The following is a 19,751-nucleotide window of genomic DNA, read 5'->3' on the forward strand; positions in this document are numbered from 1 at the left end:
TCCGAGGAGCAGGGGAGTCGATGTTTCAACCATAAGCTCTTCATTAGGAATTCCTGATGCTCGAAATGTTGACTCTCCTGCTCTTCGGATGCTGCCTGACCAGCCGTGCTTTTTCAGCACCACCCTTTTTGACCACGAATTGAGGCCTTGAGGGGAGAGAAACACAACAGCATAATAACAAGTCAAATGTCTTACTTTGGGCATCCTCACCATCTGTTCCACTTGCCGCTTCTGCCACTTTTCCACCAATGCAAAAACCATCATTTTCCAGCCTTCTCTATTTCTGGCAAAGAGTCATTATACTTGAAATGTTAACTCAGTTTCTCTTTCCACAGATGTTATCAGATCTGCTCAGTTTCTCCACTTCTTTCTGTTTTTATTACATTTAATACATCATTTAAACAAAAGTGATATCCAAAATAATAGATTTACAGCTTAACATCATTATTTATGAACATATACTGGAAATAAAATGTCAATTTGCTAGCCTCCCCCATGCATTCAACGTGGTGAGGGAGTGTTCAAGGCCCCACCGTCTTCCTGCCTCCGCCCTAATTAAAGCTTGTGAAAGGATTTCCTGCCCCACTGTTAACTGGGACACCAAAGTAGGCAATTAAATTAAAAACTACTAAACTTGAAGACCTTGTCCTGCTTCTATTGTTTTCAACCAGTAATAATCAGGGGCCTTGCTGTGTGTGAAACCTGAGGCTGTTTGTCGGATTCGTGTTCCATCAAGGGACCTGTATGAGCACAGGACACTGCTGGCTGTCCAGCCAATGAGCAAGACCCCAACCATGTCCAGTAAATGTTGTGCCACAGTCTTATCTCCAGCCTGCATCTTCTCTTTGTATTATTGATCATGGTGATTTTTATGTTGGTGAATGAGATTCATCATTATCCATGAAAGCCAGTGGCATAGTTGTTGCAGGAAAATATTTATAAAAACTGAACAATCTTTATCTGAATCCAGCATAAACAGACAGAGGTATTGGGTGGTGATAGAAGTCTCATAGATTATTCCACATTTAAATCTTGTGACTTTTAATAAACTTGCCAATCGAGTTTATGTTTATAGATTGCAACTGAACATTCAAGTGAGTTAACTATTGTTATGATTAAGTGAATCTTATTTTTTTGCAGAGAATTTATTTACTTTTATTTCACAGATTAAAGTTCCTAGTATTTATGGCATAACTCAATGTTTGTCTCATGTTTTACATTTGGCACAAATAGATATGTTGTCTTTGAGTTCCTTTTATTTATAGTTTGTGCATTGCCATTACTTTACTTTATATGTGATTCTACTTTTTTTAAATTATTCCCATTCATTCAACTCCTGTTTTCCTTCCTTTCCCTCGACCTGGTGCCCTGGACTATCTGCCTATGTAGCATTTGATTTAGATGCCAGTGGCTTAGATGCAGAAGACAATGACTCCCCAGCAAATCACCGCTCCCCTATAGCCAGTGTAAACAGTCTAACGTCTCCCCAGTCTAAAGAGAAAAGAATGCCCTTTTTTAAGAAGGTAACCATACTTCCTAAACTGCAGTCTGTTGCACGTGCTAGCCAGCAGTATGTCACTGAATAAGTCTTGTATTTGTTCGTGTCCTGTGAAAAGTCAATAACATGCATGCTCTGTTATTCTTGTTTTTCTCAATGCTTCTATAGCTAAACAGAAGCAGAAATCGGTAAGTCTATATTGTTAAATGTGGTCCTGCCCATTGCATAATTAGCATTGAAATCCTCAGTACGATCAGTGTGGAAACATGTTTATTTCTTTAAAAATGAATGAGTGATTGCCTTTTATGACTTAAATGTGTAGAAATTCAGATTTGATTAGTTGTAAAGCGTGCTGAAGGAACTCCTCACAGAGCTAACTATATATGCATAAGAATTCAAGAAATCTTGCTAATTATGCCATTGGGACATTCCCTGCTACCTAGCGTGAGGACAACAGGACTATCAGTATTGTGTAAGCTTGTTCAGTACTTGGTGTAAACTTTGGTTAGTATGGAGGGGGGAAGAGAAAGAATATTTTTTCAGATTGGCTGTTGTCACTGTGCTTTGGCTTTATTTGGATGTTAAGTTGCTTTGTAATAATGCTTTGTGTTGTTGCTTTGCTGTTTGGCTTGATTTCTCATGCGATGGGAGAATGGAGTTGTCTTTGGTTTGTTGGTCATATGGATATTTTTGTAACTTTGGAAATAAATGTATTACAAAATAAGTGAGAGTGTGGATGAAAATAGAAACACTGAAAATCTACAAAATAAAGACAGGAGATGTGTATCTCCACATGAAAAGTCATCTTAACATCTGAAAAGAAAGTGGACACATGAATGTTTTGGACAAAGGCCAATAAAGTGATGTTGTATTTTTTAAAAAGTTATTTATTTAATTACACTACCTGTCGTCACAACAGGCACCTGGCTTTGATGTGACAGTACATATGGTAATTAATAGTTGCTGGTAAATTGACTGGCTTTTTTTGAAACTGTCAATTTGAAATGTGTTATTGCATTCTATGCATATTAAGTAATAAGAAGTTTATTTCTAATTGAATCAGGATTGTAAAAGAAATATTCATGGAAATACAACTGAATGGTATTTTATTTGAGCTGCTTAATATTACACAATGATCTTTTTAGAATGAAAAGCTGTGACATGTTCACTGAATTCTGTATAATTATCTTAAAATAATTTAGAGGTACTAATCTTGGTTCATTTGCCATGTTGCTTAAATTTAGGGTCATGGCAGGCAATGCAGACTGATTAATAAAGCTAGACTTTTTTCTTATTTAAAAAAAATGAATAATTGCAACTGTGAGATAAATTTATAGCAGGTTACAGTTGCTTCTGCCTGAATAAATTTACCTCATTTTACTGTTAACCCAAATTCATACAATACTATTCTATACGGAAATTACAGAAGTGAGACAATAAAACCATTGTTGAAATATTAAATTAATCTGGAAAGAAAAATTCTTAATAGCAGCTGAAGCTTTTGAAGTACTATTTAGTGAAATACTCAATCCCTTTTTTTATACTTTTCCATTATAAAGGTGTTTGCAGTTTTGTATACTACAACGTGCTGTCAGTATAGAAGAAAACAGCTTCCATTGTGCCAGAGCTTGTAATACATATACAACAAAAATAAACTCAACACCTTCACAGCAGATACCTGAAGTTTGTGGGGAACAAACATGACTATGCAACCATTTGTTTTCTTTATTCATAGGTTGTGGGTGCTGCTGGCCGGGCCAGCATTTACTCCCCTTCTCTATTTGCCCAGTAGGAGGTGGTGGTGAGCTATCACCTTTAGCCATTGCAGTCAGTAAGGGTAGGGACGTGCACAGTGCTACTGACAATGGAATTCCAGGACTTTGATCAAGTGATATTGAAGAAATAGCAATATAGTTGCAAGTCTGGATTGTGTGTGTGACTTGAAAGAGAACTTAGTATAATTCCCATACATCTGCTGCCCATCAGGAAAGTAGTTGCAAAGGGGACATACAGAGGCACCGAAGCCATGTAGATCGATTGAGTGAGTGGACAAAGATCTGCCAAATGGAGTATGATGAGGGAAAATGTCAAATTTTGGCAGGATGAATAAATAGAAAAGCATTGTCTAAAAGGTGAGAGACCTGGGTGTGTTAGTGCAAGAATTGCAAAGGGTTAGAATGCAGATAACAAGTAATCTGGAAAGCTACCAGAATGTTATTTATTACAAGGGTAATTGAATACAAAAAAAATGAAGGTTGTGTCTCAGTTATACAGGACACATCTCGAGTGTCGCTAAATATTTTTCTCTTCATTTAATGAAGGATGTAAATATATTGAAAGCAGTTTAGAGAAGAGTTACTCAACTCATACCTGGAACGGATGAATTGTTTTACGAGAGGACAGGTTAGACAGACCATGTGTGCATCTATTTAGGGTATAGAAGAATAGGGTGCAACTTGATTGAAGCATGTGTGATCCTCAGGGGTCTTGAGGGTGGATCTGAAAATGATGTGACCCCTTGTGGGAGAAACTAGAAATCAGGGACATTGTTTCAGAAAAAAGGGTTATACATTTAAGAGGAAATTTTCTTTTGTAGGTGCCTTCCTGAAGAGGAAACAAAGGCGAGTCTTTGAATATTTTTAAGGAAGTAGTAAACACATTCTTGAAAAGTAAGGGGGGCATGGAGATGAGCGGTTACTGGTGTTAGGCATGAATGTGGAGTAACCAAAACAGCCATGAACTAACTGAATGGTGGAACAAGCTCGAAGGTCCAATTGATGTATTCCCAAGCCTTAGAAGTCATGCATCTATTCCTTTTCCTAGAGCATAATTTGAATGTTTGTATCATGATTCCAGGGTATGTTTAGTCTCACTGGTAGGACAGATGTACCAGAGGTGGCAACAGAGACATATAATCAGATGGGAGTTGATCTGCAAGCCCTCAACATTAATTTCAGACATTAAGGCAAGCACAAATGAGGACAAGAGGAAGAAACTGGAAGAATAGATCAGTAATCTTTGTCCACAAATTCTTGAGAGTTAATTCTTGCTGATTAGAGAGTTTCTTCCTGGTTTCCCTTTTCCAAATGCTTCCACTGGTTTCCAGTAGGCACAGGATTCCTGTTTGACTCTTAAAATATCTCTGATTTATCAACTAAAGTTCATAGATTACTGCAATTCTGAAAGAAGGAATAACCTCCCCACAGTAGGCTATTGTACAAAATGCAGAGGGATTGAGGGTGATTTTAGCGGTTTGGATCAGAAATTGGCAGCTGAAAGAAGACAGAGGGTGATGGTTGATGGGAAATGTTCATCCTGGAGTTCAGTTGCTCATGGTGTACAGCAAGTGGAGCCACTGCTGTTTGTCGTTTTCATAAATGACTTAGATGAGGGCGTAGAAGGATGAGCTGGTAAATTTGTGGATGACAGTAAGGTTGATGGAGTTGTGGATAGTGCCGGAGGATAAGGTTACAGTGACATAGATCAGCTGCAGAGTTGGGCTGAGAAGTGGCAAATGGAATTTAATGCAGAAAAGTGTGAGGTGATTCACTTTGGAAGGAGTAACAGGAACGCCGAGTACTTGGCAGTGTAGATGAGCAGAGAGATCTCTGTGACCATGTACATGGATCCCTGAAAGTTGCCACCTAGATTGATAGCGTTGTTAAGAAGGCATATGGTGTGTTAGCTTTTATTGGTAAAGGCATTGAGTTTCAGAGCCATGGTAGTCATGTTGCAGCTGTACAAAACTCTAGTGCGGCCACACTTGGAGTATTGAGTACAGTTCTGGTCACCACATTATAGGAAGGATGTGGAAGCGTTGGAAAGGGTTCGGAGGAGATCTACTAGGATGTTGTATGGGAGGGAAAGTCTTATGAGGAAAGGCTAAGGGACTCGAGGCTGTTTTAGTTAGCGAGGGGGTTGAGAGATGATTGAGACATAAAAGATAATCAGTGGGTTAGATCGGGTGGACAGTAAGACCCTTTTTCCGCTGATAGTGATGGCAAGTATGAGGGGACATAGCTTTAAATTGAGGGGTGATAGATATAGGACAGATCTCAGAGGTTCTTTCTTTACTTAGGGGCATGGAACACGCTGCCTGCAAAAGTAATAGACTCACCAATCTTAAGGGCATTTAAGTAGTCATTGGATAAACATATGGACAAGAATGGAATAGTGTAGGATAGATAGGCATCAGATTGGTTCCACAGGTTGGCACACCAGTGAGGGCAGAAAGCCTGTACTGTGCTGTAAAGCTCTATGTATGTTCTAACTGTTTTTCTTCAGGCTTAAAGAGAGTTTTGACTGGAGAGAAAGGAGAGACAGCTTCTAAGCTGGTGGAGATCAAAACCTTTTTCTGCAACTTATTTCTATCCTCAAGCTGTTCTCTTACCTGACAACTAATCACTCCACCCTTGTCATTAATAAATGGCCAATAGTCCATAGATCAATCAACTTCTTGTTGCCAAGCAGAGCTGCATTTGCTTACAGAAACACCTTGGCTCCTTTTATCTGCAAGCACTTCAATTACTGCTTGTTCAAACAGCTATTTCCAATGCTTGCCAAGAGTGGTAAGTTATTTGCTTTCAAATCATACAGCCATCCTTTCAAAACACTGCTTTTAAAATAGTTGTTTCTCATTTCAGTCCATAACTTTTAAAAAGTACAAGATGAAAAGAGCATTGTTGCTCCTGACATATGAACACCACATGGATGAAGCACTAAGGGTAACTAGGGCACAGAGGGGCACACTATTAACTCTTGGTGGGGTTCTCCCTTACTTATTACCAAGTGTGACTTGGCAGCAACACTATTGACCACGTTGGGCCAGTTAAAGAAGAAAGCTGCTAGACTATCTATGGCAGGTGATTTGAAAATCAGTAAGAAAATAAATCCCACTTGACCTCACCAATCTAACTGTGGCAAAGTCATCTGTGTGACAGTGTTGGCATGCGTGACCAATGCACATTCCTTCTAGAGCTGAAGCTCCGCAGTCACAGTGAGGATACCCTTCATTGTTTCATGTAACACTGATGTGCAAAATGGAATTGATTTCAAATTACTCTAACAGTTCCAAATTTGGCATCTTAGAGGCACTGTGGGTCACTATCAGCAACAGAATTGTATTCAACTACAATCTATAACCTCCAGTTCCAGTATATCCCCCATCTACCATTACAACCAAGCAGAGTGGACTGTCTCTGGTAGAATAGATGGCATACCAAGAACAGCAGCTGACATAACCAGGACATGAAGTGCCAACTTGGTGATGCTACCACACAGGACAACTTGCACACCAAACAGCAGAAGCAGAGTGTGACAGGTAAAATTAAGCAACCACACAACTAATAGTTCAGTTCTGACATTTGCAATCCTACCACATTCAGTGCTCCTGGAAAATTAAACAACTCACTAGAGGAGAAGGTTCTGCAAATATCACAATCTTAAATAATGGACTAGCCCAGCATGTGAATAGGTAAGGCTAAGTGGCCTTCAGCTGGTTTTGACATTGGCATGATCCATTTTAGTCTGTCTGTGGTCCCCGTCATCATAAATGCCAGTCAGCCAATTTGTATTATAAAAAGAAATATCAATGTAAACAATAAAAAATAGTGATCTTCCTGCTAGTGGAAGTGGAGATAATATGCAATAAGTCATTTCTGACTACAGTAAAAATTTATTGTGAATACAAGACAGAACTCATCAGCTGAGCCTGAAGATGTACAAGAAAATATAACAATTAAAGATGCCCAAAGTTAAATATATAGGCCATGTACTGAAACAAAAGATCTTCACCTGGATCTTGAAAGCTGAGAGTTGAAACAGCAATGCAACAACCACAGATGTAAAACTGAATTTTTGGATTTGCCAACTAGTTCCCAAATAAGCTGTGTTATTAGGGCATGCAATGAGAACCAGCATTCACTGCAATCAAGCAACTAATGATAGCCATGCCAAGGCTGGAATACTATGAAATTAATGAAGTCACCCTGCTGTGTGATGCCAATGAACCAAGACTTGGAGAAACTTGAAGCAACAAGGCCAACTGGTTACATTTCTAGGGCATTAACACAAATGGAGTGACATTATGTTTAAATCTAAAAAGAGTGCCTTGCCATTATCTTTGCAAACATTTTCATCAATATGGAACAAAGTGACGGATGAGTCCAATTACAGTTTTTCAAGGAAGTTAGAAGTCTGCAGTTTTGTTCTAGATTTGAAAAGGCTGAATTTTAATCGGAAAAAGTATGGAATAGAGATTCTATGATCCTGTCTATTTTGTACTCATGAAATGGGCTTATAAAATTGACGTTGCCAAATTAGCAACGCTGTTTTCAGAATTTATCAGTTCATTGTTATTCTAAGTCTGGAAAGCTCTGTGTTAATAAGCTGTTTACATACTTACTTCATCAGAATGTGTCTTTACCACCCTTGGGGACCAAACACACCCAATTCTTGTTTTGTCAAGTTGTTGCCTTTTAATGAGTGGTGAACACTTGAAATTGCACAGTGGATTTTCCTGTATTTGCTCCGTGTACCATGTTTCATAGGCCAAGGATCTTGTCTGCCAGCCATTAATATGGCGACCATCACTGTGTACAGGTACTTCCACAATGCATCAGTCATCCAAACAATTCATCTCTTAGCACAATATTACATCAGGAAGACTTCACTTTTTTAAAGGTTTTCTTTTAACATTACAATGAATGGTAAAATTGCAGTGGAATGCATAAACTTTCATTTTTAAACATCTGCAAAAAATGTGTTTTCAGTTATGCTTTTAGTTGGATAGTTACTTTAGGTAATTTCTTGGTATGCTGAAACTTAGGATTGAGGTCCACTTTGTATTTAGCACTGAGCAATTGGAATAATCCAGCAGAAACAATTGATTAATTCTGTGATCTTCACACAATATCACATAATCACAGTATAGGAGGCCACCATTCGTGCCTCTCCAAATTAGCATCTTAGCTTGTGTAATTCGCCAGCCTTCTCCCCATTCTCTCACATATTCTCCTTTAGTGAATAACCATCTAATTCCATACATGAAGATATGACTTTTATTCTGACAACTTCATATAGCAGTCAATATCGTACATTTTGTGATTGTTTGTTACTTTCAAAATTGGTGTTGAAATGATGTAAAAATAAAAACTCATGTCCATGATAGTCTAAGGTTATGTTTTCTTCAAACAGACTGAACACATCCCTCCTTACGATGTAGTGCCTTCTATGCGACCAGTAGTTTTAGTGGGGCCTTCTCTGAAAGGATATGAGGTAAGTAAGCCAAGAATAGATCACCAAAAGCTTTACTGGGCTTCTGTGATTTACTCTATAATTTACAGACAATTCTTCCAAAAAATGTAGGAGAGGCCATAACATTGCCTTATGAGAGCAGCATGCTGGTATATTCTTGATCTCATTGAAGACGGAGCAGGCTGGAGGGAATATCTACTCTTTCTATGTTCCTATGCGGTTTGGGAAACTGGAGAAGCTGTGCTCTTACGTTTTTAGAAGCAAACATGAATGCTCCATTACTGCATGAGAGACAATTGCAGATTTAGTGTATTTTGATGTGGTTGGTTACATGTTGCTATAGACAGTACCAGTATTTTTTTGTAGTAGTAATGCCACAATATTTTTAATAAGTGGAATAAATGCTTTTAGGATTTGTGTACATTATTATGCTTGCAATGTGAAATAGGGGTCCAAATGTAGAAAGTAAAATAATTTCTGTATGTGATCAGCCATGATCACATTGAATGGCGGTGTAGGCTCGAAGGGCTGAATGGCCTACTCTTGCACCTATTGTCTATTGTCTATTGAAAGGAACCTTGAGTTACTTGGATTTTTAAAAATGTAATGATTGCTTAAGCAGTTTCAAAATCTTCTTGCAAGTTTACTAGAATATTGGTATTTTGACATTTTGTATAGTCTTGTCTGTAAAATGCATTTATCATGTTTCCAAATACAGCTGATGTTTCGCCTCACACTTGTTTACTTCAGTTGAAATTTTGTTTGCTTTTTGTGGCCATTTTGCAATCTGAAAGTATAAAAATCAATATTTCCTGCAGTCCAGTAAAAAAAAAGGGCCTTTTTGTTAAAAATAAATGAGATGCAAATCTAAAACAAATGTTTGCAATGATAGGGTTGGAGTCCTGGTGCAGGTTTAGAACATTTAAAAACACTTCTCAAAATGGAACTGAATGCTGAAGCATTCATATGTCTGATCTAATTTTGAATTTTGACAGAGCAAAGCTAATCCATATGGTGGTGACATGAGTTTGGAGCATGCCACTGAGATAGAAGATAGTAACAGAGGTAGCTCAATTTGAAATTAAATACTTGAGGTAATAGAGACAGAATGGAAAATTTTTATCAATATTTTGTCGAGTCTGCAAATGAGAGATACTCGAACAATTCAAGAGACATTTTTGGTCCATATTCTGTGTTCCAGACTTTTTACAAAACTGGAACCAGAAAGAATAGGTGTCCTGCATAGAATAAATACTATGAAAATTCAGTTGTAAATAATACGTCAATTTTCTTCCAAGTATTTTATTATCAAACATAAATTAAACGTTAATTTTATGAAATTCTTCCTTTAGGTGACAGACATGATGCAAAAAGCATTGTTTGACTTTCTGAAACACAGATTTGAAGGAAGGTATGTACAGTTCTAAAGGGTTCCGGGGGGAATGTGTTGACTGAATTCTTAATGTTATAATACTATCCATTAATACTTTAAATTAGAAGGAATGATTCCAAAATCTGACACTCCTGCAGGGAGTGACATCGCAGGAACTGCATTAATATAGATGATCAGATAATCGGGTGATGGATACCCTATGGTTACGTAAAACACACCCTCTCTTGCTGAATTGCAGGCTCAATCTTTTGAAATTCATATTTGACAATCACAGTCAAAAGGATTTTGTATTTGGTACCTCAAGTAGGGTGGAAATGTATTTGGGAAAATGAGTTCTTGTTCTTAGGCTAAGTTGGGATAATTCACAACACAATTTGCATTTGACACCACAGGTGCTTCCTGTGCTGACAAAATGTTTGTGATTAATTTATAGAAGAATATGTAGTTTGATTGGTGTTTGATAATCTTGGATAAAGCTTAATTCTCCTCTTCGTCTTTTGTGTCATTCAATCAACTTTTTCTCAATAACTCAATATTTGGAGATTGAAAACATTCAGTGTCACTAAGTTAAATCAGCTTTCTCTTCAGGAGCTGCCAATCCAATTCTATTTGCATGATGCAACTCAATCAATAAACATATGTGATTTCACCGCTGTATGTATCTTATTTTAAACATGGGCATCATTTATAGAGATCTTGGCAAATGATTACAAGGCATTTAGAAATTCTTTTTATGCAAGTATTTGTTTCAATTTTGTTTCTCTCTTTCTGCCTCTGTAAAGGTTTTTATTCTTTCAGGTAGAGTTCTGTGATCTCCAGAGGTTCTCCATTATCTCATTCATATGTACTATTCATATTTGAGCTTAGCTGATGACTGATGGCAGATTGTTCCCAACAGGCTGGTTGCTGAGATCACCAGCCATGCACAAATGGTGTAGACTTCAGGGTTTGCAGTAACAGGAACTCTAACTGATTTCACTGTTGAGGTCAAAGATGTTGCCAAGAGGCATCATCTACGTGTCCACAAAAATAGCTTCTTGTCAACATTACCAGATGGTAAGTGCTACCTGTCGAGCAAAACCCAGTATTATATGGTAGGATATTAGGAAAGGTTAAGTAACGGATCACCATTTAGAATGATAGAACTGTACTGTATGGAAACAGACCCTTCAGTCCAACATATCCATACCGACCAGATACTTTAAATTAAATGTAAAAAAACCTGCCCATGCGGCTATCGATGACATAAATATCTCAGCAAGGGGCCCAGCAATCACTTCCGTAGCTTCCCAGAAAGTTCTAGGGTACACCTGATCATGTCCAAGGGATGTATACACCTTTATGCGTTTTAACATTTCTGGCATCCCCTTCTCTGTAATATGGACATTTTAAGATGTCGCAACTTGATCTGGAGTTGAAGTTTGTTCAAATAGATTCAAGTATGACTGAAAGCTTTTGAGTGTGCATTCTAATCTTGAAAAAACAGCACAACTTTCACATGGCTCAATCTACCCAATTTTTTTTTATTTTGATGCAACATAAAATTTACAATTAGGAAACTAATTGAATAATTAACTTTTAGGATATTGTAAACTGTGGTATAATTAAGAAGAAAGGATTAAAGGAGTGGGTGTAGGCCATTCAGCCCTTCAAACCTGCTCCACTATTTGACAAAATCGCAGCTGGTCTGATTGTAGTCTCAAATCATTTTCCTGTTTGCCAAACATAACCTTGACTCCTTGTCTTACAGTAAATCTATCTAACTCGGCCTTTATATAACTTCAATGATTCAGTCCCCACTAACTTCTGGGGAAGAAAATGTACATAACTCTGTCTAAAAAAGGAGAGCTTTTATTCTTAATCTGTGTGCCCTAATATTTGTCTCCCACAAGACAAAAATCTATCCCATATCCTCACTACCTAATTGTGGAGGTGAAGACCTTGTGGTATTATACTAGACCACTAATCCAGAGACCCATGTAAACTCTTGGGGATACAGGTTTGAATCCTGCCATGCTAGGTGATGGAATTTAAGTTAATTTAAAGAATCTGTAATTAGGAATCTAATGATGACCATGAAACCATTGGTGATTGTAGCAATGAAAAACCTCACTTGGTTTACTAATGTGCTGTTAGGGAAGGAAACTGACATCCTTACCTGGATCTGGTCTGCATGTGACTCCAGACCTACAGTGGTGTGGTTGATACTTAACTGCCCTCTGGGAAAGTAGGAATAGGAAATAAATGCTGGCCTAGTCAGAGATGCTCATGTTTATTCATTCAGGAATGAATTTTAAAACAAAATATTACAGTTATATCTTTTTTTTACAAATAAGGTGATCAAAACAGTACATAGTACTCCAGATACAGGCTCACCAAAGCACAGTTGAGAGTGTGTTGCTGGAAAAGCACAGCAGATCAGGCAGCATCCGAGGAGCAGGAGAATCAACATTTCAGGCAAAAGCCCTTCATCAGGAAGCTCCAGCCTGAAATGTCGATTCTCCTGCTCCTCAGATGCTGCCTGACCTGCTGTGCTTTTCCACCACCCACAACTTTGATTTCCCAGCATCTGCAGACCTCATAGACCCCTCCCCAAAGGACAATACAGTTGCAGTATAATGTCTTCACTTTTAGATTTGATTTCCCTTGAAAAAAAAATTAACTTGCTGTTTGCCTTCCTAAACACTAGTAATACATACGTACTAACTTCTTGTGATTAATGTACTAGGCTACCTTGAACCCTCTCTACTTCTCAGTTCTACAATCTTTTCCCATTCAGATAGTATACTTTTTTTAGTACTTTCTGCCTAAACAGAACAAATTCATACATTAAACTCCATCTACCAAATCATTGTTTACTCACTTAACCTGTGTATTTCCTTCTGTGGACTCTATACTTCCTCTCAACTTACTTTCCTACCTATGTTGATAATTTTGGCCAATTTAGCTACCATATATGGGGAGGTGATGGCTTGGTGATATTACCGCTAGACTGTTATTCTCAAGACTTAAGACATGTTGTGGGACCCAGGTTCAAATCCCACCATGGTGGGTGGTTGAATTTGATCATCCAGTAAGTTAGGAGGTATAGGATACAGGGAAATTTCGCTGTCTGGATACAGAAATGGTTGGACAGCTAGTGGTAGTGGACGGAAAGTATTCCGCCTGAAGGTTGGTGGCCATTGCTGTCCCACCAAGATCTGTTCTTGGGCTTATGCTGTTTGGAGTTTTTATAAATGACTTGGGGCAAAAGTGGAAGGGTGGATTAGTAAGTTTGACAATGACACAAAGGTTGGTGGTGTTGTAGATAGTGTCGAGGGCTACAACAGACATTGATAGAATGCAGACCTGGCCTGAGAAGTGACAGATGGTGTTCAACCTGGATAAATGCAAAGGGATTCATTTCGGAAGGACGAATTTGAATGCTGAATACAGGGTTAAAGACAGGATTCTTGGGGTCCACGTACATAGATCCCTCAAAGATGCCCCAAGTTGATAGGGTTGTTAAGAAGGCATATGGTGTGTTGGCTTTCATTAACAGGGGGATTGAGGTTGAGAGCCGCGAGATTTTGCTGCAGCTCTAAAAACCCTAGTTAGATCACACTTGGAATATTGTGTCCAGTTCTGGTTGCCTCATTGTAGGAAGGATGTAGATGCTTTACAGAGGGTGCAGAGGAGATTTACCAGGATGCTGCCTAGATTGGAGGGCTTGTCTTATGAAGGGAGGTTGAGTGGGCTCAGGCATTACACACTAGAGAGAAAAAGGAAGAGAGGTGACTTGATAGAGGTATACAAGGTAATGGGAGGCACAGATAGAGTAGATAGCCTGAGCCTTTCCCCAGGTTGGAAATAGCTGGGGAGATGTCAGAGGTAGGTTCTTTACACAGAAAATGGTTGGTGTGTGGAATGTATTGTCAGCAGTGGTAGTAGAATCAGAGACATGAGGGATATTTAAGTGACTGCTGGACAAGCATATGGACAGGACTAAATTGAGGGGCGTGTCGGTTAGGTTAATCTTAGATTAAGATAAATGCTCGGCACAACATCGTGGGCCGAAACTGTTCTGTACTGTTCTATGTTTAGTATAGAGTGTATTTGGTCCCTTCATTCAAGACATTGATATAGATTGTAATTAGCTGGGACTCCAACATTCACCCCATGTTACTCCACTACTTTGCCAACCCATAAAAAACTCATTTATCCATACTCCCTGCTTCCTGTTGGCTAACCAATCTCTTATTCATGCTGATATATTATCACTCACAGTGTGTGCCTTGTGGCAATGTTACAGTTATACTTCAGTTTAATAAAATCTTTAATTTGCAACTATTAAAATAACAAACTTTCCTTTGTTAATCTTATTCTATTTATTTATAGGATATCAATCACACGGGTCACAGCTGATATTTCCCTTGCCAAACGCTCAGTGTTAAATAATCCCAGTAAACATGCAATAATTGAGCGCTCTAACACCAGATCCAGTTTGGGTAAGTATACAAATCTTGGTGCAAAATGTATCATATTTTGTTGTTTAACTTCATCCCCATTCAAAAGGCTCTATGTCTAGTGGATAAACAAAGTTTAAAATTATAATCTGAGTTTGCGTTCGGTACTTGAATGTCCAAAAATTGTAGAGTATGTGTTTTAGAAATTAAAATCTGTGCAAATCTGTTCGTTACTGTGGATTCAACTTCTGCTTGCCAAGGAAAAGTACCTATCCAAAAACCATCTTTTCTGATCTGACTGTGAAACATTAATAATTATATGTACAATGCTTTAAATAACTTCAATTAATGGAAAATTTTAAGTTTCTTCTTGTCACTAATTTTATTTATTCTTTTCCAAAAGACTTTCTTACATTCACCAAATTTGATCTTGTGTAAGGATTTGGTATTAACCTCTTTCGCAAGCTTCTGCCAGTCATCTTCTGGCAGCTTGGGTACAAATCAGAGACACTTCCTAACCATAACAGTCTCTAGAAGGCATCTGACTTCTCCTGATCTGGCTAATAATTCAGAATTGGACACTTCCCCTTTAGAACCTCTACACTTCAACTCCTTCTAGTATGGTAATTGGAAATAGCTAGCTGAATTAAGTTATTTAACAAATTATCCTGAATTCCTGATGAGTGCAGTATGCAAAGCTCTGAAAATGATATCCTGAAATTTATCCCATCATGCATCTTGCATTAAAATCATCTCCAAATTTGACCTGCATAATACGTTCTGTCTATTTATGAGATGGAATAATCACTGGAAAGATCAATGTTTATTGCTTATCCTTAATTGCACTTAGAAGGTGAAAGTGAGTTGACATGGTGGCTTGCTAAGGCTTATTTTTAAAGGACTTGAGAGTTAGCTACTTCTATAGGTCACAATTAGGTAAAGGTAGCAGATTTCCTTCCCTAAAGGCCATTACAACAAGTTGAGCTTTTATAATCTCATATCTTCACAGTTACTGTTCCTGATATTAATTCCTTATTTCAAACATATTAGTTAGTTATCTGTATTAATCCAGTTAACAAACTGTCATTCATTATGTCTCCAGATTATTACAGAGTCATTGAGATTTACAGCACAGAAAAAAGCCCTTAGAGTGCTGGTCAAAAACAGCCATGTATTTATTCTAATCCCATTTTCCAGCACTTGGCCCAAAGCCTTGGTATTACAACTGCATGTCCAAATATTGTGAAGGTTTCTGCCTCTACCAACCTTACTGGTAGTGAGTTCCAAATTCCCACCACCCTCTGAATTCTTCCTCACATATCCTCTTAACCTACTGCCCTTAACTTAAATCAATGCCTTCGGTCATTGATTCCTCCATTCAGGAGAAAGGTCCCTTCCTGGTTACCCTGCCTCTGCCCCTCATAATTTTACACACCTCAGTAATGTTCCCACTCAGTCTTCCCTGCTGCAAGGAAAACAACTCCAGTCTGTTCAATTTCTCTGCATAACTGAAACTCTCGCGAGGAAACATCCTGGCAAATCTCCTCTGCACCCTCGCTGATGAAATCATATCCCTCCTATAAAGCAGATTCCAGAACTGCAAATTAGAAATGTTCAGGATTGATGGGTCCTTGGCAACATGGATGAGAAATTGGCTAAAAGATCCAGAAGCAGAGGATTGGTGTAGGTGGGCATTTCTCAGACGGGAGACAAGTTGAAAGTGGTGTTCCCCAGGGATTGATGTTGGAACCATTGATTTATATCTGATTTATATAAAGAATTTGGAAATGGATATTGAAGAAAATATTTCTAAATTTGCAGATGATAATAAGCTAGGGAGAATAGTGAATTGTGAGGATGATGCTGAGCGACTTCAAAGGGACATTGACAAGTTGGCCAAGGGACAGACACCAGGTAGATGAATTTCAATGCAGAGAAATGTGACATAATATATTTAGTTGTTAAGAAGGATGCTTGGGTTTATAAATAGAGGCATAGAGTATAAAAGCAAGGAAGTGATGCTACACTTCTACAAATCATTGGTCAGATTAGATCAATTCTGGGGGCACCTTATTTAAGGAAGGATGTTAAAGAGAGTGCAAAGGAGATTTACTAGAATTATTTTAGATACAAGGAAAAATTAGAGAGGTTGGACTTAGTCTAAGAGGTGACTTTATGAACAATTTTTATCTGGTATGGAAGGATATTCTGTTTCCACTAGTTGGTATGCAAGTAAGTAGAGGGCACATTTCAAGATTGCCAGCAGGAGAGCAAAGGGTGAGCGGAGAGGAAATTACTTTACTCAGTTGTTAGGATTTGGAATGTGTTGCCTGGGAGATTGGTGGAGGCATATTTCATAGGAGGTTCAAAAAGAACTAGATATATATTTGAACGTGATGTATTTGGAAGGACACAGGAATAGGGCTGGAGAATGAGAATAGCTGGGTAGCTGTTTCAGGTGCAGATACTGATACAATGGACAAAATGGCATTCTCCTGGACTGTAAAATTCCACGATTCAGTTAGTCAAATTTTCTTGGATCCCATGGGCTCTTGCCTTTGCTATCTGTTTCCCATGTGGCACATTATCAAAAGCCTTGCTGAAATCCAAGTAATCTACAGCAAATGCATTACCCTGATCTACATGCCTGGTCACTTCAAAAATTAAATCCAGCTGGTCAGACATGACCTCTATTAACTAAAGCATACTGACTGTTCTTGATTAATCCCTGCCCTCCAAATGCAGATTTATTCTGTCCCTCAGAATTGCTTTCTATAGCTTTCCCACCTGAGGTGAGAATGAGTAGCCTCTAGTTTCCCAGTTTACTCGTTATTCCCTTCTTGAATAAAGGCACCAAATTGGCTATCCTCCAGTTCTCTGGCACTTCTCCTATGGCCAAGGTGGAACTGAAGCTTATTGCTGGCATTCGTGTAATTTCATCCCTTGCCTCACTCAATGACCTGGTATACATTTCATCTGGCCCATTTTTAATTATCCATTTTTAAGCCAGACCACTCAGACTCTCCTCTCTGTCAATTTCAATGTGAATTTTTTGACGTTTATCTGAGTCCCTTTCCCTGATTTCTACACCCAAATCATCTAACAAAGTATTCATATAGAAAGTCCCCGGGCTCCTCACACAAATTACCACTCTGGGTATTTACCATTACTCACTTGTTAATCAAGCCCCCCCTTTCCCTAGTTATTGTTTCATACTTAATGTGCTTGTAAAATAACTTGGGATGTTTGTTTATTTTACCTTCCATTATTCTTTTTGCTCCCTAATATCTTCCTTAAGTTTGCCCTTGCACGTTCTGTTATCCTGTAGGGATTTTGCTGTTTTGAGCCATTAGTATCTGCCCAAAGCTTAGTTTTTTCTCTTTATTCAATCCTGAATATTCCTTGACATCCAGGGTTCACTCGAATTGTTAGCCCTACCCTTAATCTGTATTGGAACATGTACTGACTCGATTTCTCTCGGAGAGTGTCTCGCTGCTCTAATATAGTTCTATCTAAATGATCTGCTTCACATCCACTCTCTGCAAATCATACCTGATCTTATTAAAATCAGGCTTTCTCCATTTTACAACTTGTCCTCTTCCATACAATTTTGAGTCTAACAGTTATGATTGCTGCCTGCAAAATGCTCCCCCACTGATGTTTGAATAACCTTGCATGGTTTCATTACCGAGAATTAAGTCCAAGACTGGCCCTCACTATTCGACTTTCTATGTACTGGCTTAAAAAAAACTCTCCCAGATGTATTTTAATATTCCTCACCTCCTAAGCCTTTCACATCACTATCCTAGTTAATGTTGGAGAAGTTGAAATCTCCCACTAGCCCCATCCTATTACTTTCAAACTTCTCTCAGATTTGCCTCTGTATCTGCTCCTCTATTTCTCTCAAATGTAGTAGCCTTTAGTGTACACCCAACAATGTGATTACTCCTTTTTGGTTTCGTTTAAGAAGCCATCTAATATCTCATCCCCACTTACTGTTGAGCTTGCTTCACTCCCCCTCTCCTCTTTTCCCTTCTTCCCGTTTCACCTGAAGACCCTATATCCTGGAATATTGAGGTGCCAATCCTGCTTCCTCTCTCGAGCATGTCTCAGAGATAGCCATGACATCATGAGCCGTGTTTTAATTAATGCCCTCAACTCATCTACCTTGGGTGTCAGACAGTTTGCATTACAATAGATATCATACAAACTTGCCAAACTCCCTTGTGTATTGAATGGTCTGTAATTTCTATGCCTCCTTGACTCAGTTGCTGTATCTTCTAATTGTAAGTATTCATCTCTTCCTGCTGAGCATTGTCTGGATTCTATCCCCTCAGTCCAGGCATAAAGCCAGAACTTCCAATTGAAACAAATTATTCCAGAACAGTGCAATAGTTATGGAATATTTTTAATATTCAACTTCTCCTCATTTGAGACATTTACGCAACACTATTTTTCAATTGCTTATTTTTGTAAGGTTAGCAATGTGCACTTGAATTGCTTCGCTTTTGTTTGATTGAGTGTGGATTGAATGCTGACAGTTCAGTTCAGTTGAAGATTGAAGCTGTTCCTACTCAGGTCCAGCTTAACCTCACCCCAGCAAAAAAAAACCTTACTGAACCACTATGACATTTTCCATTTGTTTCACTAGCTTTACTGTGTAATTTACTGCTTAAAAATGTGTTGCTGGAAAAGTGCAGCAGGTCAGGCAGCATCAAAGGAACAGGAGAATCGACGTTTATGCCTGAAACGTTGATTCTCCTGTTCCTTTGATGCTGCCTGACCTGCTGCGCTTTTCCAGCAACACATTTTTAAGCTCTGATCTCCAGTATCTGCAGTCCTCCCTTTCTCTTGTGTAATTTACTCTACTACCTGTGTCTGTCATATTTAGTAACAGTTTTGGCATGAATGCATTTCCATCATATTTACAGTATCTTTGCTTTGTAAGACACAACTTTCTGTGCTTTGTACAAATCTGATTGTCTTGGCTTTTTTTTATTCTTTTGCTTTATTAATGCCCTCCCTTTGCAGATGCTTTGGGTATGTATAATGGAAAGTTGGCAAAATTGCTTCAGGTGTACTTTTGTTTCTGTATTTGGTATCTAGCTGTGCTTTGTTTACTGACTCATCATCAGTAAGACTTACTTTTGAAGCATGTTCA

The 19,751-nt window shown here is 38.4% G+C and overlaps 1 protein-coding gene across 4 annotated transcripts in view; it reads left to right on the top strand.

Annotated features, from left to right (window-relative positions):
• LOC132815784 (voltage-dependent L-type calcium channel subunit beta-2-like) overlaps positions 1-19,751 on the top strand; it is a 325,455-nt gene that overhangs the window by 290,450 nt on the left and 15,254 nt on the right. For 3 of the 4 annotated variants that reach the window (XM_060824978.1, XM_060824979.1, XM_060824982.1), the window contains 4 exons: positions 1,390-1,523; positions 8,693-8,773; positions 10,105-10,163; positions 14,523-14,632. In XM_060824978.1, coding sequence (XP_060680961.1) covers positions 1,390-1,523; positions 8,693-8,773; positions 10,105-10,163; positions 14,523-14,632 — 384 coding nt within the window. Of the gene's footprint in view, positions 1-1,389; positions 1,524-1,666; positions 1,687-8,692; positions 8,774-10,104; positions 10,164-14,522; positions 14,633-19,751 lie in introns of all 4 variants that reach the window. The other variant, XM_060824981.1, reaches the window with a different exon arrangement.

Source organism: Hemiscyllium ocellatum, chromosome 5 (genome assembly GCF_020745735.1).
Source record: "Hemiscyllium ocellatum isolate sHemOce1 chromosome 5, sHemOce1.pat.X.cur, whole genome shotgun sequence".
Taxonomy (NCBI): Eukaryota; Metazoa; Chordata; class Chondrichthyes; order Orectolobiformes; family Hemiscylliidae; genus Hemiscyllium; species Hemiscyllium ocellatum.